Source organism: Microtus oregoni, unplaced genomic scaffold (assembly GCF_018167655.1).
Source record: "Microtus oregoni isolate MIOR12 unplaced genomic scaffold, Mior012 000038F_ref0000394, whole genome shotgun sequence".
Classification (NCBI taxonomy): domain Eukaryota; kingdom Metazoa; phylum Chordata; class Mammalia; order Rodentia; family Cricetidae; genus Microtus; species Microtus oregoni.
This window is the reverse complement of record NW_024543097.1, coordinates 11,354,258-11,378,436: the sequence shown is the minus strand read 5'-3', so window position 1 is coordinate 11,378,436 and position 24,179 is coordinate 11,354,258. Positions and strand designations below refer to the sequence as shown.

At 45.6% G+C, this 24,179-nt stretch overlaps 1 protein-coding gene across 1 annotated transcript in view; it reads right to left on the bottom strand.

Annotated features, from left to right (window-relative positions):
- Positions 1-24,179, bottom strand: part of Rab31 (RAB31, member RAS oncogene family) — a 121,071-nt gene that overhangs the window by 22,298 nt on the left and 74,594 nt on the right. The window contains exons 4-5 of the mRNA XM_041631895.1: positions 23,386-23,457; positions 21,903-22,009 (exon numbers count right to left, since the gene is read on the bottom strand). Of these exons, the coding sequence (XP_041487829.1) occupies positions 21,903-22,009; positions 23,386-23,457 (179 nt within the window). The remainder of the gene's footprint in view (positions 1-21,902; positions 22,010-23,385; positions 23,458-24,179) is intronic.

Below are 24,179 nucleotides of genomic sequence, written 5' to 3'. Positions count from 1 at the left end.
CCTGAATTCCAGGCCGGACTCTCCTGTCAATCGTCGTCAGAATATATCAGGAGTCTGTCATATCCACCGCAGAGCCCAGTGAGCTCCTGAGCTGGGGAGAACAAGGCTCCACCTCCGTTCAGCTCTCGGTTCTTCCCCAACAGTGGGTAAGGGTGTGGCAGGATCCAGCCCATTTCGGACGGCAAAGGTTCTGGCACGATTCTTTCTTGTCCCTGAGTGACCAGACCTGGACTTGACAGGTACTCCTCAGAGTAACAACAGTCAGAGTATCTTCTCACTAGACTTTAAGAGGGAGCCTGAAATGCTTAAACTAGAAAGATTAGTGACACTTATTTTTTCTCTTTAGTTTTTGAGGAGAGGCTCCTGACATGTAGCCCAGGCAAGCCTGGAACTGACGATGTAAGCCGGACTAGGCTGGCTTTTAATTAGTGCCAATCTCTCTGCCTGACAACTCCGTCTGCCATTACCAGTGTGTACTGCCTCCAGGCCTGGGGAAAAGATTTCAAAACAAAACAAAGCCAGAAAGTTTGCATTTGAGTGGAAGGGTCCAGCCTCAGCTAAGCCAGTCCCAGTCTCAAACAAACAACAGCAAAAGACCCAAAACAAATAAACGGAAACGCCTAGGGAATGAAGAAATCAGAGCTATAAGAGATTATTTTAAAGGGAAACAAAATCGCTTTGCCTTTTAAGAAATTCTCAGGTGATTTTGGCTGTAGTGGCACACCGGCCAGACAAAACCATGGTTTTGTTCTAGCACAGGTACGCTCACTGCGGGTGATACTTCGGATGTGGTCAGTGAAGAGCTCTTAATGCCAGACAGCAAATCCCTTCAGCTTCCATCCCCAGTAAGAGGAGGAAGTCTGAAGGGGTCATGAGGACCTAACAGGAAGTGTGGTCATTGCTGAGGCCACCTAGGAAGGTACAAATCCGCCCGCCCTTCCAAGTGGACTGGGAAGAGGTTTCTGGGGTGAAGGTAACACCAAAAGGGAGGCTCCTTGAGGGCCCAACTCTGGATTTACCAGCCCTGGTGTTATCAAGTTCTGGACAGCAGCCAGCTCTGTGTCCTTGGTCTCAGGCAGAAAGCCCTGAGTCGCTCACTCCTACTGGGAGACTTCTCTGCAGGGGACAGAGATCAGGAACGCTGTGTTCTCACCACTCTAGAGTTTCAACCGGCCTACGCTGCCCGATAGGGGGTCTTTGTTTTGTTGAGCAAGGGTGTTACCCAGCAACGTGGCAACTGACTCACTAGCTTCAGGAATATTCAAGTACCCAGGGGCCTCCTCCCCCAACACCAGGGGGGTCAGTGAGGAGGAGTCCGTTCCGTGGGTCTCAGCCAGGACAATGCACCGTGTTGCTGAGGAGTCTGTGGGAGACTGAGTGAACGGAGCCTTCAGGAAGGGCACCATTCTAGCTACAGGTTTTAGGACAGAAGTGCTTGCTGCCAGCAAAATTCAGGTACCCAGATGAGCAGGTGAGCAGGCCCAGGCATCAAGCATTGCTTAAGGAGCAAGGGTAACCGCTTGCTTATCCCTGAAGCCTTAGTCCCACGCTCGTTCATTCGACCAGACCTTACAGTGTCGAGTGCAGCGCCCTGGTGCTATGAGATGCTCGCACTATTACATCAGCGTCTCTGGAATAAATAACCATGAGGCTGTCTCTGCAACTGCGACAATACGATGTCACCTTCTTACAGAATTTTCAGAAGATAGAATTCAAACGCCAGGAAGGCTCCTCGTCCTGACCAGTAGGGGACAGGCAAGTAGGGGACACAACAGCGGGTTAGCCATCCGCTAAGAACATTCATTTCAGTAAATGGCCCCACAAATAAAACAGTCACATTTTGTATGGTTTTCTTTAGGAAACCTTATACTAATTCTGAGCAATTATTTTATTCAAGGGTGGCAAGTAACTTTTCGTAAGCCAAGATGTTTTTTTCTGCAATATTCTTATACATCTTCCCTTCCTAGTTGGTCACTGGTGTTGTCTTTTTGTTTTTCTTATTGATTGGTAAATGTTCTTCACATATTAGGAAACTTAGCCTTCTGTCAAATATTTTCCATAGGTTTTTTAACATGTCATATTTAGGTCTTGTGGCATTTTTTTTTCCGATAACTTTTTTGTGTGGTCAGTCTTTTTTAAAAAAAATTATTTGTGTGTGTGTGTGTGTGTATACACCGCCTGAGTATATTATGTGCCCTGGAGGCACGAAGGGGTCAGGTTCTCCTGGAACAGCAGACTGTGAGCTGCCATGTGGGTGCTGGGAACTGAACCCAGGTTCTCCTCAAGAGCAGCCAGTTCTCAAAACTGCTGAGCTCGCCACCTCCTGCCCAGTCGGCCTGTCTTACTAATCACTTTCCTTGCTGCCGTCTGGGTTTCATATCATACTTGAATAGCTCACTTTAGCTCCAAGATTTTGTTTTGTTTTGGTTTTGGTTGGTTGGCAGGTTGGTTGAGTTGGGGGTTACTTATTTGTTTGTTTTTGTTTTGTTTTTAGAGACTGGGTTTCTCTGTTACTAGCCCTGGCTTGTTCTGTAGACCAGGCTTGCCTCAAACTCACATCTGCCTGCCTCTCTCTGCCTCTCAAGTGCTGGGATTAAAGGCATTCGCCACTACCACCTGGTCTAAGATTTTTTTTTCTTTAATTCTCTGTTTTCTCTCTTTTTGTAACTGGACAAAAGTTACAATCAGTTGTGAGCCATCATGCTGGGTACTGGGAAGTAAACCTGGGTCTTGTGGAAGGGCAATCAGTGCTCTTAACCACTGAGCCATTTCTCCAGCCCCATTTCAACTTTTATGGTCTATTAATTTTATATTGAAATATTTGTTCTACTTTTCTTTTATCTTTTTTCATTTCCCACAGCTAGCTAGTTACCAACAGTATTTATTGAATTTCTGCACCATTTTTTCAGTATCAGCTGTGTGATTAAATAAGGTTTCCTTTCAAATTTCATCGCGGCCCCTGGCTCTCTGCTGGTCACTAGTGTTACTCCATGGCTCTGCCCCTGTGTTTAGTACACCTCAGTGTCTGCCGGGATTTGGTGACTTCTATCCCAGATACCCAAACAGAACTCTTTATCTGTCTGCTGCTTCTAGATGAGTTTTGGGACCACCCTCCAAAGTGGCTCTTATGTAGGTAACTGATCTGATACTTTGGTGGATTCATGGGTTCACTTGGAGCAAACCAACATCTTTACAATACTGAGTCATCCTACCTAGGAGAAAAGTAGACAATATCTTCATGTAAGTCTTCTTATATATCCTGCAGTGGTGGTGTAAAGTTTAGTCTGTTGTGGCTTGCTCACTTCTTGCATGAATTCATTCCGAAGATTTAAATTTTCAAAATCTGTCGGGTGGTGGTGGCGCATGTTTTTAATCCCAAATTGGGAGGCAGAGGCAGGTGGATCTCTGTGAGTTCGAGACCAGCCTGGTATACGAGAGCTAGTTCCAGGACAGGCTCCAAAGCCACAGGAAAACCCTATCTCAAAAAAAAATTCAAAATTTAAAATATTACATATATATAAAGGAGTGATAGTAGGTATTTTAAGTATTATGACAATGAAGAGTACAGTTTCTACTCTTATTTTCTCATCGGTTATTATTTTATACAAGAATTAATTGCCTATTCTAATAGCTATCAGGAAATAATCTTGGCTTTCCTAATCCTTCTAACACTGAAAAAAAAATCTCCTGAGAACGGACATCACATTGTTTGCTCATCCCGCAGATGGACCTGATGGAACTTTTCATGAGCAGACAGCCAGCATGCGAGTGTAGAGAGAGAACAATGTGTAAGCGCTGAGGGCGCCGTGGCAGGAAAAACAGTCCACAGAGAGAGAGAGCCGACTGCGTCTTCCAAGGCGTGTTCGGGCGCTTTGGAGCAGGCGTAGAAAAGTCATCGCTTGCTCAGAGAAGTGAGCACCTTAAGTCACAGAGCCAAGCGTCTTCCTACTAAGGACGTGGAAGGAGAACTCAGGGCCCTCTCCAGACAGCCACGAGCCCTTCAAGCTCCATTACACACACCATCGAGTACTTTTTAACTTCTTAGACACCGAGAACGCGGTGTCTTCTGGGAGGGCCCCAGAACTCAGCCCAGAAGCGTGCTTCCCAGCAACTTCTTACGTATTTGAAAGCTGGAGAGTAATCCTGGAAGGGGGTGGGCTCTGATGCGCCCAGCCGGTTATGTTTTAGAGTATTTACAACGTGACGCTACGAAACCAAGAGTTTAGAAACCGGTATCGAGACGAACACGTGAAAGCTGTGACAGAACAGCCACCACCCAGACACCGTTCTGTGGCAGAGAAAAAAGGAATGAACAACAGTCAGGAACTCCGCCTCAAACTGGTCTAGTGATTTCTAGAGGGTCCATTAGGTTTCTTAACCTCTGTATTCGCAAGAACTAAGCATTTTACCTTCTGCTACACTCTTAGACTATATAGCCTTTAGCATCTCATTTAGGCACTATGTGCACTATATATATATTCTCAACAAATTTTTCCAATATTAAGCTTAAAGGACCAATCAAGGACCCAGAGATGGCCCATCAGGTTAACCTGCTTGCCACCAAGATGGACACCTCGAGTTCAATCCCTGGGACCCACATGGTAGGAGGAGAGAACAGGCTCCCTCCAGTTTTTCCCTAATTTCCATTCCACATGCATGCTGGGGTGTTTACGGACATGTGTATACACATATATTCACATACACACAAGATGAATAAATGCAAAATAAAAAGGGGAGCCAGGCTGCCCCCAATAGCACAGCAACAGCGAACAGGAGACGGCTGTTAAATGCCTAGTGGGGCTATTTTCATCAAAACCATCCCACGTGTAAGGTGTTCCAGCCCAAAGCACCGGGAAACATTCACAACATTCCATCAGATCAAGCGGAGGAAGGGTGTGCGGGGAGTGTGTGTGTGGGGGGGAGGGGGATCTGCAGAGGCTGCATTGGCTCTGAAGCGGGTTCTCATACTTCCCCACTAAGATGAATAATCAGAGTCCGTTATACTCTCCTCGGTGTGTATGTTTTCCCAAAACTAGAAAAGTCCGTGGGACACAGAGACACAGCCATTCTCGCAACGCTGAGAGCAGCAAAATCCTCAGCTCTTATGGACGCTCAGATCCATTTACTTGCGGGAGGAACTAAAACCAAATCGCCTTCTTTTGAGAAAGGGAGAATAATCGCCACCTTCGGGGTAAGCATCTAATTGGACAATGACCTGCTACAGTGATCCAAGTAAACCCTTCCGGTTACAGCACTTGACATAGGTACCCTGGGAAGAACTTGTGTTCCCATGAGGTCTGGCCTGTTTAATAATGTTGGCAGGAACAGCTATTCACCTGGGGCCAAATCCCTGGTGTCAAATTCAAGCAGGCAGTGTCAGGTTCTTGGCTGCAGACTTAAATGGGTTGTTTCTCATGAAGAATATTAGAATTTGGAATAGAAGTAGTACTGTAGAGAAAACATGCGTTCTCTTAAAGGACTTGGTCCTTCCTTTTCCTCTAAAGACCCCTGCTCAAACCATTTCAGACTGGTCCTGAAGGGGTTGAAGAACCACCAGGAAGAACTGTGAGTTCTAGAATACTGAGTTTTCCAAACCAATGCTCCCTCTCGGTACCTTGGAGCTCCTTCCCCATCCCAGGTTTGGCTTGGCATTTCACGTCTTAGGATATGTGACATAACATGAAGGTCAGGGACACAGACTCTGGGGCAGGAGACGGGGTTAAAGCCATGGCATACATTATGAATGCCAGCTCAGGGCCTGGGACGAGCTCCTTATCTGGGCTGTGTTTCATCTCATCTCACGGAGCCTCTTGTGTATGTAGAGTGATGAAGGTTAGCCCACCCACGGATAATCATGGCTAGTGTACAGTCAGCAGCCAGTGCAGGCTGGAGGTGAGGGTGATGCATTTGCTTTCAAGGGCTGGGAAGACAGCTCAGTGTCTGTAGTGCTTGTGCCTGCTGTGTAAATATGAGCATTCGGGTTCATACCCCCATTGCTTCTATAAAAGCACAGTGGGGTTGCACCGGAAACTCCAACCCTAGAGGGTAGACACAAAGAGACAGGCACATTACTAGGGTTTGCTAGCCAGCCAATACTGCCATCAATATTGATGAGTTCTGGGTTCAGTGAGAGACCCAGACAGACAGGAAGAAGGAAATATCTGCACACACACCACATATACATAAACACACACACAGACACCTCAATAAGTTGCTGTTAGCCTACTGACCAGATGAACAGTAGACAGAGCAATACAAGTAAAACAATATGTGCCATCAAGAATATATCAAGGAGGGGCTGGAGAGATAGCTAAGTGACTAAGAACACTTATTGTTCTTGCAAAAGTACCTGGGTTCAGTTCCCAGGACCCATATGGTGGCTCACAGCCATCATTAAACTTTAATTTCAGGGAATCTATACCCTCTTTTGACCTCCATGGGCATAAGACACATGTGGTGCATATATATACACAAGTAAAACACCTACACACATAAAATAAAACTTAAAAAAAAAAAAAGAACTTTGGGGATTTTTTAGCTCCTAAGAAAAGTTGCATTATAAATTCTGAAACTCTTGGGCAGAGAGAGAGAAACAAAGTAACTTTATATTCTAAGAAAATCTTTAAAAACAAAAGGAATAGATTCTGCTCAATAAGACAACCGTTTTGAAACATTCTTTCCAGAGACATCCAAGGCTAGAAGGAAGCCTGCGTTCTAAACCAGGGTTAGAGGCATCAACACAAAGAGTTCTTTATCTCAGAGGTGAGATACTTCAGTTAGCACGGATTGACGTATTTTCTAGCTCTGTTCACTGGAAGCGCTGAAAACCAAGGATACCCCCACAGCACTGAGCACACCTGACAACCGGACTGTGGGCTTTAATGCCGTTTTCTAATGAAAGAAACCAGAGGTTCTCGGAGAAAAGCATGCGCAAGACAAGCCTACTTGTCTTACGGTACTAGCAGTAAGGCACAAGGACACAAGGGGCAACAGGGAAGGACTCCTGGTGGCCAAAACTGGAATAGTGTGAGCAAAACAAACAAAACCCACAAATTACTGCTTGCTAACAGAGTATAAGAGAAACCTAGTCCAACAGACCGTTACACATCCTTACCCATACTGTTACACCTTCTCTGGGGCCAAAACACACTGGTTAAATATTACAGAGCACATCACAAGCCCATAGCACTTCCCAAGACTGAAGCCGCATGAATTAGGTCAGGTGGTGCCGGCGAAAGGGTGGACAAGTTAACTGCAGAACGGAATATCGACCTAGAAACAGATCTATATATACACTACACGTGGAATCAGCCTGAAACAGGGCTGGCTGCAGGTCAGTGGGGGAAAGAAAGGGCTGTATAACCCATAATGGTGAGATAGCCAGCTAGCTACAAGAGGGCAAAACACACAGTATAAATAAGCAAGCAACAGCTCATGACATAAAAACAATCACAAATGTGTAAGTCTGTGAAGGGTAGTTAACACAGAGAATCGATCACCAAGCTTAGGATTATGGGAAGACTTCTAATAAGAAAACTCTCCTGCCCCCTTGGAGAAGATATTTTAAACACACACTAAAAACAAAGGAATAGCATTAAGTACATGTATTTAAAAATATTATAATAAATAAGATTTAAATTAACCACCCAATTGAGATCCTGTAAACGATCTGAAGAGACATTTCACACAAAGGCAGAGTATAGTGGCCTGCAGGTACACGCAAAGTCACCCACTCTACTGATAACAAAGGAAACGTGGGTTGAAGTTACTCTCAGATACCCTGACCTTGAAGTCTCACAAGACTAGGCCAGGATGAAAGCCAAGCAGTTTCGCACACTGCTGGAGCCCACCCTGGAAAACACGAGCACTAACTCGTAAAACCTAAGACACCCTAAGAGCCAGCAATTAAATGGCTACACTCTACAGTCGGGAGGCATGCTCAAGCATGGCACTATGAGATATGGATATGGATGAGGCTACCCAATCAGTGTTCAAGACAACCCACATCAGGAACGACCCAGATGCCCACCGGCAGTAGGATGGGTGGACACAAAACAGACCCACATTCAGACACCAGACGACAGTGAACGCTCACGAGCTGGTTTGGAACAGGAAACAAATCATCGCACGATAAAACATTAATTATTCCATTCACATAAAACTCGAAAATGGGCAAATCTAAACAATCAATTGCTGAGAAATACAAACACGGACGTTGTGAGCCTAACGAAAACAAAGCATGATTCTAAAGTTAGGACGCTGAGTGCTCCTGTGTGGAGGGCAGCCACTAGAGCTGGGCAGGAAGTGCTCTCTGGTTTTTGTTTTGTTTTGTTTTGTTTTTTAAACCGTGTCATTCTTTAAACACCCACCAGTGTTTTAGAGATTGGGCTAAATGCTGTAAAACTGAAGAAAGAGATTCCAGATGTGTTCCCTGGACTCCTGGGCCTTCACATTCAGCTCTTGCCTTCTGTTTTGGTACCAGCATCAGTAGAGGCTGGTCCACGGGATCTTGAGCACAGAGCATACTCTACCACAGCACAAGCTACCATGCCTCATCAGCTCCCATACACAGATGCCGTGGGCATTGAAGCCTGACACATTCCTGGACTTTCTGGTGTTTGTTATTGTTGATTTTTGGCTTTGAGCTTTTGGCATTTAGAATATTTTGGATTTTTGTTATCTAGGATTTCAAGTTCTGTCATTTGGTTTGTTTATTTAAAAAATCAACTCTGGTTAGATTTCAACAACAACACTAATTGCAGAAAGTCTACAAACTCATGGAAATTAAACCATGCTCAACTGAATCATCACTGGGTCAAGGAAGAAATAAAGAAATTAAAGACTTCCTAGAATTCAATGAAAACGAAAGCATAACATATCCAAACCTATGGGATGCAATGAAGGCAGTGTTAAGAGGACTGTTCACGGCATGAAATGCCTACATAAAGAACATGGAGAAATCTCACACTAACGACTTAAAAAAAAAAACAAACTTCTTCCCATATTTTTTGATCCATTTGAAAGTAGGGTAGCTTTTAGGGTTGTATGTAAGAAATCAAGCACTTTAACTTTTAGTAAAAGATTCCATTTCAAATATAAATATATGTCTATAAAATTTTAGAAAAATGTTTACTTAGTGTGGTGGTTAAAAGGAAATGGTCCCCACAAAGGGAGTGACACTATTAGGAGGTGTGGCCTTGTTGGAGGAAGTGTGTCACTGTGGGGGTGGGCTTTGAGGTCTCCTTTGCTCAAGCTACTTGGAGTATTCAGTCTACTTCCTGTTGCCTGCATTATCAACATGGAGCAGCTTTTTCTTCAGCACTATGTCAGCCTGCACCCCACCATGTCCCATCATGATAATAATGAACTCATAAGTAAGCCACCCAAATTGGATGTTTTCCTTTCTAAGTGTTGCCATCGTCATGGTCTCTCTTCACGGCAATAGAAACCCTCAGACATTTAGTATACTGCAAACCACCCAAAGCTCAGTCATTTAACATTGTTAATAAAGTTGACATTTCTAGATAAAAATATGCTTGGAACAGGTTCTCATTAGCTTTGGGTGGTTTGCAGTCCTAGTTGGAGGGGCCTGTAGGATGTTCTGGGATGCAGGAGGTCCTCTTTTGTAGCTCTCGGGTACACAGGAAGCTTCCTGGGAAACCCAACACTCCTCTCTCAGCACACCTCAAGGCTGGCAAACTGGTTTTCTATCTTGACCTGGCAGTGTCTACCCCAGCACAGTGATAAGGAGGAGCCTGAGGCCAGTGCTGATCAGGAGAGGACAGTATCCTAGCTGCTAGGCAATGGCCACTGCAGGTCTGAAGAGCAGGAGGTAGGACCCATGCTGGCCCAACATCAAAGGTTTGGCCACTCAGCACACCGTCCAGACACCTTCTGTCTTTCCCACCCTCCCCATGTGGCGCCATGCTCAGGTGGATATTCGTCACGACCTCTCTCCTATCACGCAAGCCCTGTTCACTCTCAACTCTGGCTCTGGTAGGGAACTTTCTCCTCCAGAAGTGCCTCCTACCAAGATCATCCTTCCTTACCCTGCCTCTGACAGGAGTCACCCATCAGAACCCTCCTAGGGTCCACTATCCCACAGCCCTGTTTGTGGACATCATCCCAGCCTTTCCCAAATTCCTGTCTGCTCTGGACTATGTCCTTGTACTGTTTGTACGGCTGTGAGGGAAAGGGTGAGGCGGGGTAAATGCTCCCCAGACAGCTCTCCAAGACACATCTCTTGTCCTTTTTCAGAGTTCCCACAGGGCTTTGCCACAGAAGACAAAACATGTCTGTCATCATCCCTAGGACTCTGCTGGTTCTATGGATGGGGAGATGAGGGGAATCCTGGTCAGAGGTCAGTGACAAGGTCCCCTCAAACTCATGACTCACCATCTGAGAAGGTGGGCCCCTTTCTTTCCCAAGCCCTCGTTCTCCCTGTCACTGTTGTTGGGTAACTCCCTACTGATACCCCTCATAAGATAAAACAACCCTGGTCTGATGACCTTGTACCAGTCCTTTCGCTGGCTCTCCTCCTCCCCCTCTCCAGCCCTGATGCTGCTGGGAGGGCGTGGGACACCAAGCGGTGACCTTGGAGCTCAGAAAGTGACTCACACTACACAGAACCCTTTAGGCAGAGCTAGTATCCAAGAGATGGAGAAAGGCTTTCTGGAATCATCCAAAGGGACTTGTACAGTCAAAAGTTCCCAATCAGAAAAACAAGGTCAAACGAGGAATCTGCTGTGAGGGGAAGGGGAAGCTTGACCCAAGCTGCGGGTGAAGGCTGGCTTGTGAAGGAAATACAGGGAGCAATTCTGGCTTACAGACCAAGGGCAGGAGCGGGCAACACAGGTCTCTCCACCCACGACACTGAAGATGCTGGCCCCGCTGCCCTCTGAAGCAGAAGATTCCTGAAATACCTGCAGCTTGTCTCATGCCCATACCACTGCCAGGGCACCTCATCCCGGTGTAGTCAAAGGCAACCAAGTACAGGCTGGGTGAGAGGGAGCCCTCATTCCAGGAGGTGGCTTCATCTTAACCGGGTGTGGACAAACCCATCTAATCTCACATTTTCTCCTAAAATCATCCGTATGAAATCCGTAGGAGGAGGAGCAGAGAGCGGCTGGAGCTGCTTCTGTGGGAGGCCCTAGTGGTGGGAACGATAAATGGGATCTCAAAAAGTATGTGCTTCTATTTTCCACAGGACCTGGATGGCACAAGAGGCCTGGTGGGTGTGGCCTGTAGTCAGAGACCAGGACAGACTAAGACAGGCTCTAGGCCCTCCCTATCATCTTCTAATTGTGAACCCTGGTCACTCGGGGCAGGGTTTTCCCAGGGACCCTTGGAAACATTTGGAAAAGTCTCTGTATCTCTATCTCTTTGTGTGTGTTGGGGGTGGAGACTCTATATGTGTGTATGTGTGCAATGAGCTTGTGGAGGCCACAGACGGGCAATTGAAGGCGTAAGTCACAAACAATGCCACACCAATTCGGGGTTATGATTATTAGGGTGGTATTTATTTAAAGGGGAAAAAACTTACAGATCACTGTCCCAGGCAGCAGCCCTCTTCGCAACCAGGAAAGGAGTCTAGTCGCAGGCGGAGCAGGAAGTGAAGAGAGAGAGAAGAGGGAAGTGGCCGCTTTTTTAAAGGGAGAGAAACCACGCCCCAGTGGGCTGGTACCTCAGCGGTGATAGGCTGGAGGAGTGGGAGGACCTCCCGCAACAGGCAATGGGTGCCTTCCTCCTACAACTAAACACCTTACCTGTTGAGACAGGGCTTCTCACTGGACCTGAAGTGTACCCATCTGCACTCACGACCACCGCCACCACCACCAACCAATCACCACCATCACCACCACTACCACCGCTGCCATCACCACCAGAATAAGAGGCACATGCAGCTGTACCATCACCACTACGGCCGCCACTACCACCGCCAGAGTGACCGTCGCATATATAGCCATGCCTGGCTTTTCTGAGGGTGCTGGGGATTTGAACTCAGCTCCTCATTTTGCTTGTGTGGTAAGAACTCTGTTCACTGATCTGTCTCCCTAGCCCCCACCTTGGTGTGGTGTGGGTCACAAGACAACCTCAGCTGTCAGTCTCAAGAAGGCCAACCATCTCATTTGAGAACTTTCACAGTTCAGAAGGCCCCTAGTGAGGCGAGACTGGCCCATGCTCTCCAGGGATCTGCCTGGACCCACCTCGCCAGCCCCGAGACTGCAAAAGCACGGCCCACACTTGGCATCTCTGCATGGATTCTGGGATTCTCGTCTTCATGTTTGCAAGGCAAATGCTTTATTGCTTCAGCCATCACCCCAACCCCCTAACTTTCTTTTCCAACTGATACTTAATCTCAGCGACCGGCTCTCAGACTCACATATCCTAAAAGTTCCCTATGGATTTCTATGTTCAGGGCATTTCTAAACCACGGAGGAAAGGGTTAACTAATTCTCTTCTTATTGTTCCAGCAGCATTGAGTTGTCTCAGTTCTTTGCCAGGTCTGGAAGGTTGTGGAGCATCCTTCTGGGCTCCCCTGACTCAATGAAAAGAAGATTCCTTTTTTATCTAGAACCCAAGCCCACCTGCCTGCGGGGAGCTAAGGATGCCTGGAATGAGGCTGGCCGAATGGGACCTGCTCTGCACACGTGGCAGCCTCCCCGCCATCTTGATCAGTTTCCTCTCCACATTTACGCTGTTACGGCTCCGCAAGCAGCTGCCACCCCAGTCATCCCATGTCTGGGGCACTTAAGGTTCTTATTTTCTTTCAATATTGGAAAGTCCTTTAAATGTACCCAATTTTGCAATCCTTTGCATCAGCAGATGCTGGGGGGGGGGGGGGAGCAGTCAGGCTTCTGGGACCTGGGCCAGAGCTCTTATCCAAGGTCAACGCTGGCAGTCAAGGCAGAGGCGGGAAAGAAGGAGGTGATACGCAGTGAGAGATCCCGGGAGCGTCTTCCCACAGCCACGCAGACTGCAAGCCTCAGGCTGAGAGCCGCTGCCTGTCCTAGCTTCGTCATCAGGGCCCCCATCATCTCACTTTCATACGTGTATAGGATGAATGTTAATCGCACGCGTTGCTCCACCCTGCCTTGTGGTCCCCAACCCCTGCCAATCATCCCCTTCCCCCTCCCCAGGCCCTATCCCACTTTTACGTCATTTGTTTTTCTTTGTAACGTCCTGGGTTTACATGGGCTCGCTTGTACGGATACAAGTCGCCAATGGATTGTGAGCAAACTCAGCAGCTGCTACTTCACAGAAGACAGTAATTCCTTTCCTCTATCTGTCCTCTGCTGCCATTATTCTCCGGGGCGGGGTAGGGGGGGTGGGGGGGCGGAACCCATGTGTTCTCTTCCCCCATCTATGGCTGATGGTTTATTGGCTCAGTTTTCTGCCACCTATTAAGGGTTTGTGAGTGCCACCCCAATGCCATAGCCAGAGCACGTTTCACTGTGGTTCTGGTCCTTTGACTATCTTTCCACCCCTCCAGAGAGGGAAGCTTTTGTTTAGGGTTTTTCCAGGCAAGTTGAGAAAAACTACCACTAAGACCAGGAGCAAGGCAAGAAATACCGAATGACTTGGGCCTTTCACCCCGAGGAGCAGGACAGGCCTGTAAGACAGGCTGAACAATGCAAAACCCAAGAAGTCGGGGGCTCTTTTGAGAACCAACATGACAGTCAGAAAATTCAATACCACAAAACTTTATGCACACATACACACACACACACACAAAACCATTTACAATGCTGTATAAAATTACTCTCTGGATGTGTTAGTAAGGTACATGCATTTAGATTTAGGTTCCACCCCCAAAACAGCTCTTTATTTTTTTTTAATTTAATTATATTTCTCCCTTCCATTTTCTTCCACAAAACCTTACCATATACCCCTTCCTCTTCTCACTCAGATTCGTGGTCTCTTCTTTTTTAATTTATTTATTTACTTTTATTTTTTATTAGTTTTATTGAGTTATATATTTTTCTCCCCTCCCCTCCCTTCTTCCCCCCTCCCCTTCTACCCTTTCCCACGGTTCCCAAGCTCCCAATTTACTCAGGAGATCTTGTCTTTTTCTACATCCCATGTAATTTAGAAACACATATAAGACAGCTCCTTATGTATATGAAAATAATTGTGAAATTTGAACTCCAAGGTACCCTGCTTCCTAGGCATTCTGGATGAGGGCTACTGAACCTCTACTCTCTTCTGAGGCACACATGCCCATGAAGCATGCCGGCTTGAGGGACAGGTGTCTCTTCGGCCGAGCCCTCTGCTCTAGAGGCCTCCCTCGGGCTCTGCTGGATTTGAAAGGCTGAATCCACTGCCAGCCCAGCCCACTCTCCAAAGATGCTGTGCACAGCTCTTCTTAAGGGCCAAAATGCTTACGCCACCGATGTCTGTTAGTTGAGATCATTAGATCATTTATACACACATACAGAGAGAGAGTGACAGAGACAGAGAGACAGATACACACAGGAGAGAGAGAAACTGTCCCTGCGTAAACCCCCCCCCCCCAATGGATGGAAATATCCAGTTTTCTGGGAATTATGGAAGAGCAAATCCCTTTGGGATTAGAGTAAAATGAGGTCAGGCTTGGAATAAGGTCTGGGACCTGGAGATTTGGCTCACTCCCTAGAAGTGTCTTGCCAGCAGGCAGAATCTGGAGCAGCCAGATTGGCTGACCAACTGTTTGATTCTCCTGCCACGGAGAGCTCCCCACAGGCAGATGCCCAGTAGGTTCACAGACCTGTCGCCGGCCAGACTATTTCTGTCTCAGGGAGACACACATACTCTGGACAAAGACCAATGCGTCAGGCTTCCCCTTTCTTCTTTTAGAGTTCTTTTTCTTGGTAGTGGTGGTGCATACGTGCTTGTGTACCTGCATTGTGTGCGTGCATATGCGTGTATGTGTGTGTATATGTGTGTACGTGTATCTGAGAATCAAACTCTGGGCCCCAATAAGCGAGGCAAATGCTCTAGCAAAGACCAGCCCCTCAGTGCCAGCTTTTAACAGCATTATCCTGTATTTCCTCTGGGCCTTGTGTGTGCTGGGACAGTCCAGTTAATCACTTCACTCGGGATGCTGGCAAAACGTCAGCCAAACTCTCTCCAGAAGTTCTGTTGTAAATACAGATGATGTGTGCATGATATGCAAATACATTTACCACTACTCATCTTTTTCCGTCTAAATCAAAATTTTATTTACTGAATTTTTATTGACATAATTATAGATTCCCATGCAGTTCTAAGAAATAACACCCGAGGGGAGTGAGAGATGGCTCAGGCAGTAAAGACTCTGCTGTACAGGCACAGGGGCCTGAATTCAGATCCCCGCACCTATATTAAAAAAAAAAAAAAAAGATGGGTGTAGTAGTGTGTACCTCTAAGGCACAGAGAGGAAGGTCCAGCAAACTTGGTGAGAGATCTGTGTCAAAAATCAAGTTAGGGAGCCACTGAAGAAGACAATCCTGATGTCTACTCTCCATACACATCACCACCACCTTTGTTTTGTTTTGTTTGCTTGTTTTTCAAGACAGGGTTTCTCAGCCTTGGCTGTCCTAGAACTTGCTCTGTAGACCAAGCTGGCCTCAAACTCAAAGAGGTCTGCCTGCCTCTGCTTCCCAAATGCAGGGATTAAAGGCATGTGCCACCAGTGATGGGATCACATCACCGCCTTAAGAAGGGCATCGTAGTGGAAATCTTCTCCATTCCTAGTAGTCAAGCAGACTGAGGCAAACGCACTACAAGTTCAAGGCCATCCTGAGCTTCCTAGTGAAATTCTGACAAGAGGAAGAGGGTGGGCAGCAAGTTGGCTCAGTGGGCAAGGGTGCTTGCTGCCCAACCCAATGATCTGAGCTCCATCTGCAGAGCTGACAGGGTGGAAAGAGAAAACCAACTCCCTCAGACTGCCTTCTGACCTCCATGCATACATTGTTGCCTCTAGCCATACAAAGTAAATAAAGTGAAGTGGGGGGGGGGGGGGGACACAGGGACACAAGCGGAAGAAATAACACCAAGAGTCAAATGTGGTGGTGCACATTTATAATCTCAGCATTCAAGAGACAGAGGCAGGAGGATGAATTCAAAGTCATCCTCATCTGCATAGTGAGTTCAAGGCCATCTTAGGTTACACAAGACCCTGTCTCAAAAACACAACCCAAGAAAATATGGTCACATTTTGCAGACTGTCCCATAATATTGCAAATAAGATTTAACACTGACGTGTTCCTAATTGGTTTTCCCGGGGCTATTTACAGTCTCCTGCTTGTATAGCTAGTACCCATTTCCTCCACACTGAGACATTTCACCTTCAAAGAGGCTCTTTTAAGACTTACAAAGTAAACAGCTCATAAATCTCAGAAAGGCCCTGAAACTAACCAAATGCACAGGCCTGTCCTTCTCCTAGGGTTATCTAACCAGTGAGGGCTTCTGAGGACTCCAAGCAGACAAGCCGCTTGGACTGAATCACTTGACCTAAGCCTCCCACGAGTCACACGGTATGCTCCTGGGTTCCAGCTTTCATGAATCACCATCCGTGCCATGTGGGCTTTCATGCCTGCTCCTCTAAGTAACCCCTCATTACTGATCCTGGAGGAGGTGGCAGCTCTCACAGAGAGGTCATTACTCACCTGCCTTTAAAGAGCACTGTGAAGCTGGGGTCTGTTTCATTCCCAATAGTGAGGTAAGCCTATTGGTTTGCCACAATAAAGCACCAGCAGAGGCCCAAAGCAAAGGGGCCAACCAATCACAGACCAAAATCCCCAAAGTTGTCAGTTAAAAAGCAGCCTTTTCTCTCTGTAAGCTGACTTACGGCCAGGTATTTGTTACAGAAATGAAAAGCTCGTTCACATAGTTTTATTCACCCAGCGCAAGGCTCCCAAAGATTCATCCAACTTTGCAGTCTGGGGTGTGTGTGTGTGTGTGTGTGTGTGTGTGTGTGTGTACAGCAGTCCACGGAGTGAGTTCATTACAATCTGTTTAGCCAGTCACTTTTTCAAAGACATCTAGGCTCATTATGGTTTGGAGATGGTACCTGAAACATCTATGAATATTCATAAATAGGTTTCTTGTGAACCGAAGCGGCATCTCTCCACGATAGATGCCCAAGAGTGAGGCTGCTAGGCTAGATGGAAATCGCAGGTCTGGTTTGGCACGAGACTGTTGAACTGCTTCACACACAGGCTCTGCTCAGTAGCAGTACTTTCCGCCCGCACCAGGTCAGCATCAACACCTGCCTGGCTATATTCCCACTAACATTTTATTACTAGTATTATTTGTGTGTGTATGACAGTGCCCGGGCACAGATGCACAACTGGCAGAGAGCGTCTGTGGAGGTCAGAGGAAAACTTTGGGGAGTTGGTTATCTCTAGCCCCCCCAACACCACCAGGCATTGGCTCTGTTTCCACTTAGCCGTTTTGACAGATCAATAATGATCTTGAACGTCTCTTCATATTTTTGTTCCCCAACTTCATAGTCTTTTCCCCATTTTCATTCCTTTTGGAAACACTCACAGACACATTCAGAAGCGTGCCTTACAGCTGCCTGGACACTCCTCCACCCAACAAGGTTGACAAGATTCTCCATCATTCGGGCACTGCAGGTTCAGGGGCAAGGGGCCACTGGCAGCTTCTTAGAGGAGGCTGGGGACCCAGGTCCTCATGCTTGTACAAGAAGCGTTCTTACCCTCAGCGTCATCGCCCTAGTCCCAGAATGTGTTTGTTCACGCTTACCAAAAATCCTTGGTGAGATATTTCCAGGAATTTCATTTAAACTGAAACATCACTTTGGAGAAAACAGAAACCTTTAATACACTGCGACTATCAATGGATAAACACAGCTATGCCTCGGCCGTTTTTCAAATCTTACTTGATTTTTCATGAGCATTTTGTAATTTTCAGCACACAGATCCTGTACGTTGCTAATATTTCATTTTTTTCCAGAGCAAGAATAAAAGATGCTGTGTTTTTAATTTCAGTTTCTACATACTTGCTATTAAGAAGCAGAAACGTAACTGAGTTATCTGTGTCTTGTAACCAACAACCTTGCTAATTCTATTAAGAACTTCCCAATGTGCTTTTTAAATTTTTCCGTCGATAATGATGTCATAAACATAAGCCGACATTAAACATTTTCCAGAAATTTTATATCATGATCATAAATGGAACACTAGTATCAACTATCACAAAAGGATGCAATTCTTAAAAATTAGAACAATTTTTAAAAATTTAATTCTGGCTAAAGCAGTGTTATTTTCAGAAGGCCGGTTCTCTCTCTCTCTCTCTCTCTTCCCTCCCTCTTTCTTTCTTCAAAGGGAAAAGGCAAATATAAAAACAGGTGTACAAGTCAAATCTGGTGACACAGACCGAGACTCTCAGCTATTCAGGAAGGTGAGCCAGGAGAGCATCAGTGCAAGGCAGTGTGGTCAACTTAGTGAGGCCCATGGTTTATTTAGCCATTCAGTGGTGGGCACTAGCCCAACATGTTCATGCCCTAAATTCAATCTCTGCTTCCACTGAAGAAATAAAATAAAATAAAATGGAAATAAAAGGTGTTTTTTAAAAACTGGATGGGAGGACTGGAGATGGCTGGGTGGGGAAGCATTTGTCATGCAAGTGTAAAGAGTTAAATACGGATGTCCAGCATACATACAAATGTCATGCCATGGCAGTCCAGCTGTGGAGAGTCGTCTCCGGGGCAAGCTAGCTAGCTATACTAGCTAAACTGGTGTGCTGGGTTCAGCACACACCCTGCTTCAGGGTAGAAGGTCAAAGAAGAAATCTGACCTCAGCTTCTGACCTTCATAGGCACTTACACACTACAGACACAAATGGGGAGTGGGGGAAAGGGGGAGCCTCTTCCTGGCCTGAGGCTTCCACAGAACATTATCTAGGATTTAGCACGGCTAAGCCGTAAAACAAATCTCAGGAAACTCATCCAGCACTGGTGGCTCGGTGAGTGAAGGTGCTCACTGCCAAGCCTGACGACTGAGCTCAATCCACAGGACCCACGTGCTACAAGAACCAACCCCCTTAAGTAGTCTCTGACCCCTACAAGCATGCCATGGTAGTCACACACATAAATAGGTGATCGAGAGATAGATTAATTTATTAATTTTACAAAATAAAATAATCTTTCTCGCTGACCTATCCAGAAGCTTGAACAAGAACTACAAAAATAGGTCATTTCCTTTGTTGCATAATCAAAACAAGTGCCCTCTCGAATGACTGTGTATACAGAAAAAAAAAGACATAATGCCAGGCTTTGAACACCTGTGGGATCTTAACGAGCTTGATTCTGGTCTCACTGAGGCCAAACTCACAACGCAAAGGAGGTTGAGCAGAAAGGCTGGCGGTTTGCCAGCGTTGGAGGCCCTGATGGTATCACTGGAGGCGGTAGCTGGGTGATGTTGGATCATCATCCTTTGGGGATAGAGTGGTTTTGAGTGATTTTACAGTCAGGGGTGAGAGGGGTGGGTTGTTAGCCAGGTCGTCTTAGCTGGACATGTACCCTGTGGAGCACACAGCAGGAGTCTGCAGAGAACACCAGAGAGTCCACCCTGGGAATGAGAGACAGTCTGTGCTAACCTGAAGCTATCCCTCATCAAGAGCCCCCGCCCTCCTCATCCCACAAGGTCCTTGTCAGATGTGGGGGACTGAAATACAGAGAATGCCCGATCAGTGTTTCTCCACAGCTCAGCTGGAACTTACCGAACCCCAGAGCTAGAGGAAGGCCTGTTTGGATCATGTGGAAATTACCAACATCTTCTCACCTCCCTTTTTCCCAAAATTAACATGCTAGGTCTCAGCTCCACATAGCAAACAATCCTATCCCATTCAACTAAACATCAATGTCTTCTGAAATTTCAGTCCAACATTGTGCATGAGCACACACGCACACATGCACGCACATCAGTATCCCCCAAAAGAGAAAGAGGGGGACTTTTTTCTATCAATGACCACAGTGAGGTGTCAGATGAACCCACCTCTTTCACCAAGGCTGACTCTGTCCACTGACCACCCAAAGCAGGAAACACCAGCCAAGACAGCTGCTTCAGGATTACAATAGAGAGGAAGTATAGCTGAACTAAGGCTGGAGAGTTTAAAGACTTGTCCAACCCCCAGAAAAATAAGCGATTAAGTGGCGTTCACAGGTATTATAAACCTACCCGATGCAATGTGATACAACGTGTTTACAAACACAAAGAAACAGAGTAATTTACCAAATGCCACTTTAAGGACTTCTGCAAGATCCATTTTCAATGCTTATTTAATTTTGGTTTAATCCTACTTAGATGTCAAAACTAGAAGCACGATGTAGCTGTCTTTATGAAAACCCACAATGGGAATTCTTGAGAATTCAGAGCCAAGGGAATAGAGGCAAAACAAGTTTGCAACAGTATATTTCCCCATCAGTGTTTTTGCTTCCCAGGGCTTCAGTTACCCACAATCAATTGAGTCCAAATATATCAAATGGAAATTTCCAGAAATAAATAATTCATTATATTTTATGCAGATTTTACTATATTATATTATTACAAACTATTCTATTTTATTAGTTGCTGTTCTAAATCACTTACTACTATGCTTGATACATAAACTAAATTTAATCATAGACTTTTATATATAGAAAGAAGTCAAAACATACATGGGGTATGGGGTAGATTATAGTTTCGGATATCCACTGGAGTCTTGAGATAGCCCTGTCATGAGAAAGGATGACTAATACATAACCTTCTGAAGTAGCATTCATTTCATAAACGGCCAGCTTAACAGGCTGGATTAACAGGCTAGTTCTGTCTCTGATACACTCTCTACTCGCTACAGTTTGAAATGCGATTTGGTGTGTTCCTTAAGGCTCATGAGCTAGCAGTATGCTGGAAGAATGGATGGTGGTTAGGTCATGGTGGGGACAACCCTCAGAAGGGATCAGTGTAGTCTTCTCTACTTGGGATGGGTTGTTGTAAAGATAGAAATTAGTCCTTGGATCTCTTTGGGCCCCTGCCCACCAAGTGTTCAATTCTGCATATGGCTTCCATTCCCTTCCTGATTCTCTACCATGTTGTATGTAATATAGCCATCAGCGTTCCATTACTGAAACTCTAGGCAAAGCACAACAAACTTCTTTTCTTTATAAAAACCCAGCCTTGGGGGCTGGAGAGATGGCTCAGTGGTTAAGAGCATTGCCTGCTCTTCCAAAGGTCATGAGTTCAATTCCCGGCAACCACATGGTGGCTCACAACCATCTGTAATGAGGTCTGGTGCCCTCTTCTGGCCTGCAGACATACATTCAGACAGAATATTGCATACATAATAAATAAATAAATAAATACTTAAAAAAAAAAAACCCAGCCTTGGGTATTTTGATATAACAATCAGAAAAAGGACTAAGACATAAGGTCAAGAAGTTTGGTAAGCCATTGCCACTTGGGATGCTGCCCTAAAATGTATCATATTCAGATATTAAATCAAAATAGTAGCATATATAGACTGGACTACATCCTTAGGTTAAAATCTAAGATAAACATGAAAATACCAGGACTTCTCATGGCCATTTGTATATGAAAGTGTTATTAAAACTGTATTAGTTGTAATGATGACAAAAAGAAAAAGGTAACAAAACAACCTAGTCCAACAATAGAGGCATTGTACAGCTATGCTATGCACAGCTACACAGCTAACATTTACTATTAGAGGGGCCATCAAGTTTCTGTCATTTTTCTATAATTCTGCTGTTTGAATCATATCACGCTGACTACTACAGGTGAGGGACCATCAGTTAAATCACTACATAGAGAGCAGAAACATAAGCAAAGGCATAATTCTATTTCAGTCAGAGGCGTTAGGGATGGGAGATGTGAAATGCATGGGCACACACACACACACACCCTTGAAATACGTCTTACCTGATATCTGAGAGGTCACATTTGTTCCCAGCAATTGCCATCACAATGTTTTCTGGGCCGTGCTCTTTCAGCTCCTTAACCCATTTTTTCAAGGTATGAAATGAATCCTAACCAAAAACAAGATGAGTCACTGAAAAGACCTGTCAACACATCTCAAACAAGTAGACATAAGAACCCGATGTAATTCAAGTGGAAAAAATGTTTGTAAGGGGCACTTAGTTAACATTAGCTGACTTCTCGGCCTATAACAGATGCCTCTTTCAAAGTTAAAACTTGAAGAAGTTAAAAGTCACATTCTATAGTTGTTTTTTGTTTTTTTTCAGCAAGTACCATTGATCAGAAATGACAGCCTTGACACTGTCGGAACCAGGATATCGGGATCAAGTGGATACTGATGCTTGCTTCAAGAGAGAAATGCATCTGTTTAGGTCCGGCTCCAGGGCTGAGGCCAAAGTTACAGCACATTTGGGTGGAAGTGGTGAGCATTCATGGAATATAACAGCCATGAATCAGAGAGTGGCCAGCATTCCAGAGGGACTGGGGGGGTGGCAGAAGGAATGCCACTAATCAAAGCACTCAAAATGTGGTCCTGCTAAAGTCTTCCGCAGGGGACACATTCCATGGTCCTCGGTGGATGTCTGAAACTGTGGCTTGGAACCAACCCTGGAAACAATGTGTCTCTGTCCCATGGGCACCCATGGTGCAGTTTACAGTGAAATATTAACAGTAACAAACTAGGATGATCATAATAACATAATACATTATTTAAAACAAGTGGCTTGTTTCTGGAATTTTCCATTTAATAGTTTCAGGTGGCAGTTGACCTTGGATAACCAGGACTACAGAAAATCAAACTACAGATAAGTGGGGAATGACTACCTACAAGCACTTTTGTATACATAAATATTGTCTCAGGCATTTGAACAGTGCAGCTGAACCAGTAACAGGAAATAACCTATAATGGTTAAACATTCAGAACTTAAGATGTTTTTAAGCAAAATGCTAATAGACATGGCCTTGCCTTTATGGAAGCTCGGGTTTAGGGAGTGGAGAGATGACTCATCACTTAAAAACACTTGCTGCTCTTCCAGAGGACTGGAGTTGGGTTCCCAGCACCCACACGGCAACTCACAACCATCTGTAACTCCAGTTCCGAAGGATCCAATGCCCTCTTCTGATCTCTGTGGGAACCAGGCACACACGTAGTGCACAGATATTTATGCAGGCAAAATACTCACACACAAAAAGTAAAATAAACAGAACTAAAAAGGGGGGGGTCAGTTTTAAAATGAACATTATTGTTTTCATAATTGAGAAAATAATTCAAAGCTGCTTTGGGGGGGGGGAAGCAAGGCGACACAGCTTTCGCTGTCCCTGCCTCCCACACTGCCAGTGGCTGGCAAGACTCACAACGTGCCAGGCTGCTTTGGTGTCTCTGGGACAGTCCCCACACGTGGCACCTGGAGCTGAAAGACATTCTTACCTGTTTGGTGATGTCATACACGATGACGGCTGCGGCCGATCCTCGATAGTACATGGGAGCCAGCGAGTGGAACTGTCCAGAAGTGGTCAGCAGGTTAGCCCACAGAGAACAGACTTCAAGCAATCCCACACTATGCGTTAAATCTTAAGCTGCATCGTCCCTGTAGGAGCTCTAAACCACCCTCCCGGGACTTCTCTACAACGTATATTAAATAATAAACTCTGGTCCCCAACTATACATACATTTGTGGTTTATAGACCATGAAATGGCCTCTTGACCAAAAGCCAGCACAGAATTTATTTTCAATGTTGAATCCTCTGAATTTTCTTTTCTCTGCTGACCTAGGACAATCTCATAAAGTGGCAAGGAAGAGATAACTTCAAGGGGAGAGAAAATGAAAGGAAAGAGCATGAGGCTCTTGCAGAACCATGGAGGAGGAGCAGGCCATGTGCCTTGAGCCTCGGCTGGCTGCCAGTTCTAGCGGGCAAAGCTTTATTGCCTACCAAGGTCAGCTAATGGTGACATATTAGAAGGGCTTCATCCCCCAAACCAGAAACCCAAGTATCACTGCCTACTGGAGTCTTTCATCCTCAAATAAGACAGGTAATTATTCTCCAAACGTATACATTGCATGCATATTTTAAGGAGGACCTAGTCTTAATTTGTATTTTTTTTTTTTTTTTTTTGGTTTTTCGAGACAGGGTTTCTCTGTGGCTTTGGAGCCTATCCTGGAACTAGCTCTGTAGACCAGGCTGGTCTCGAACTCCCAGAGATTCGCCTGCCTCTGCCTCCCG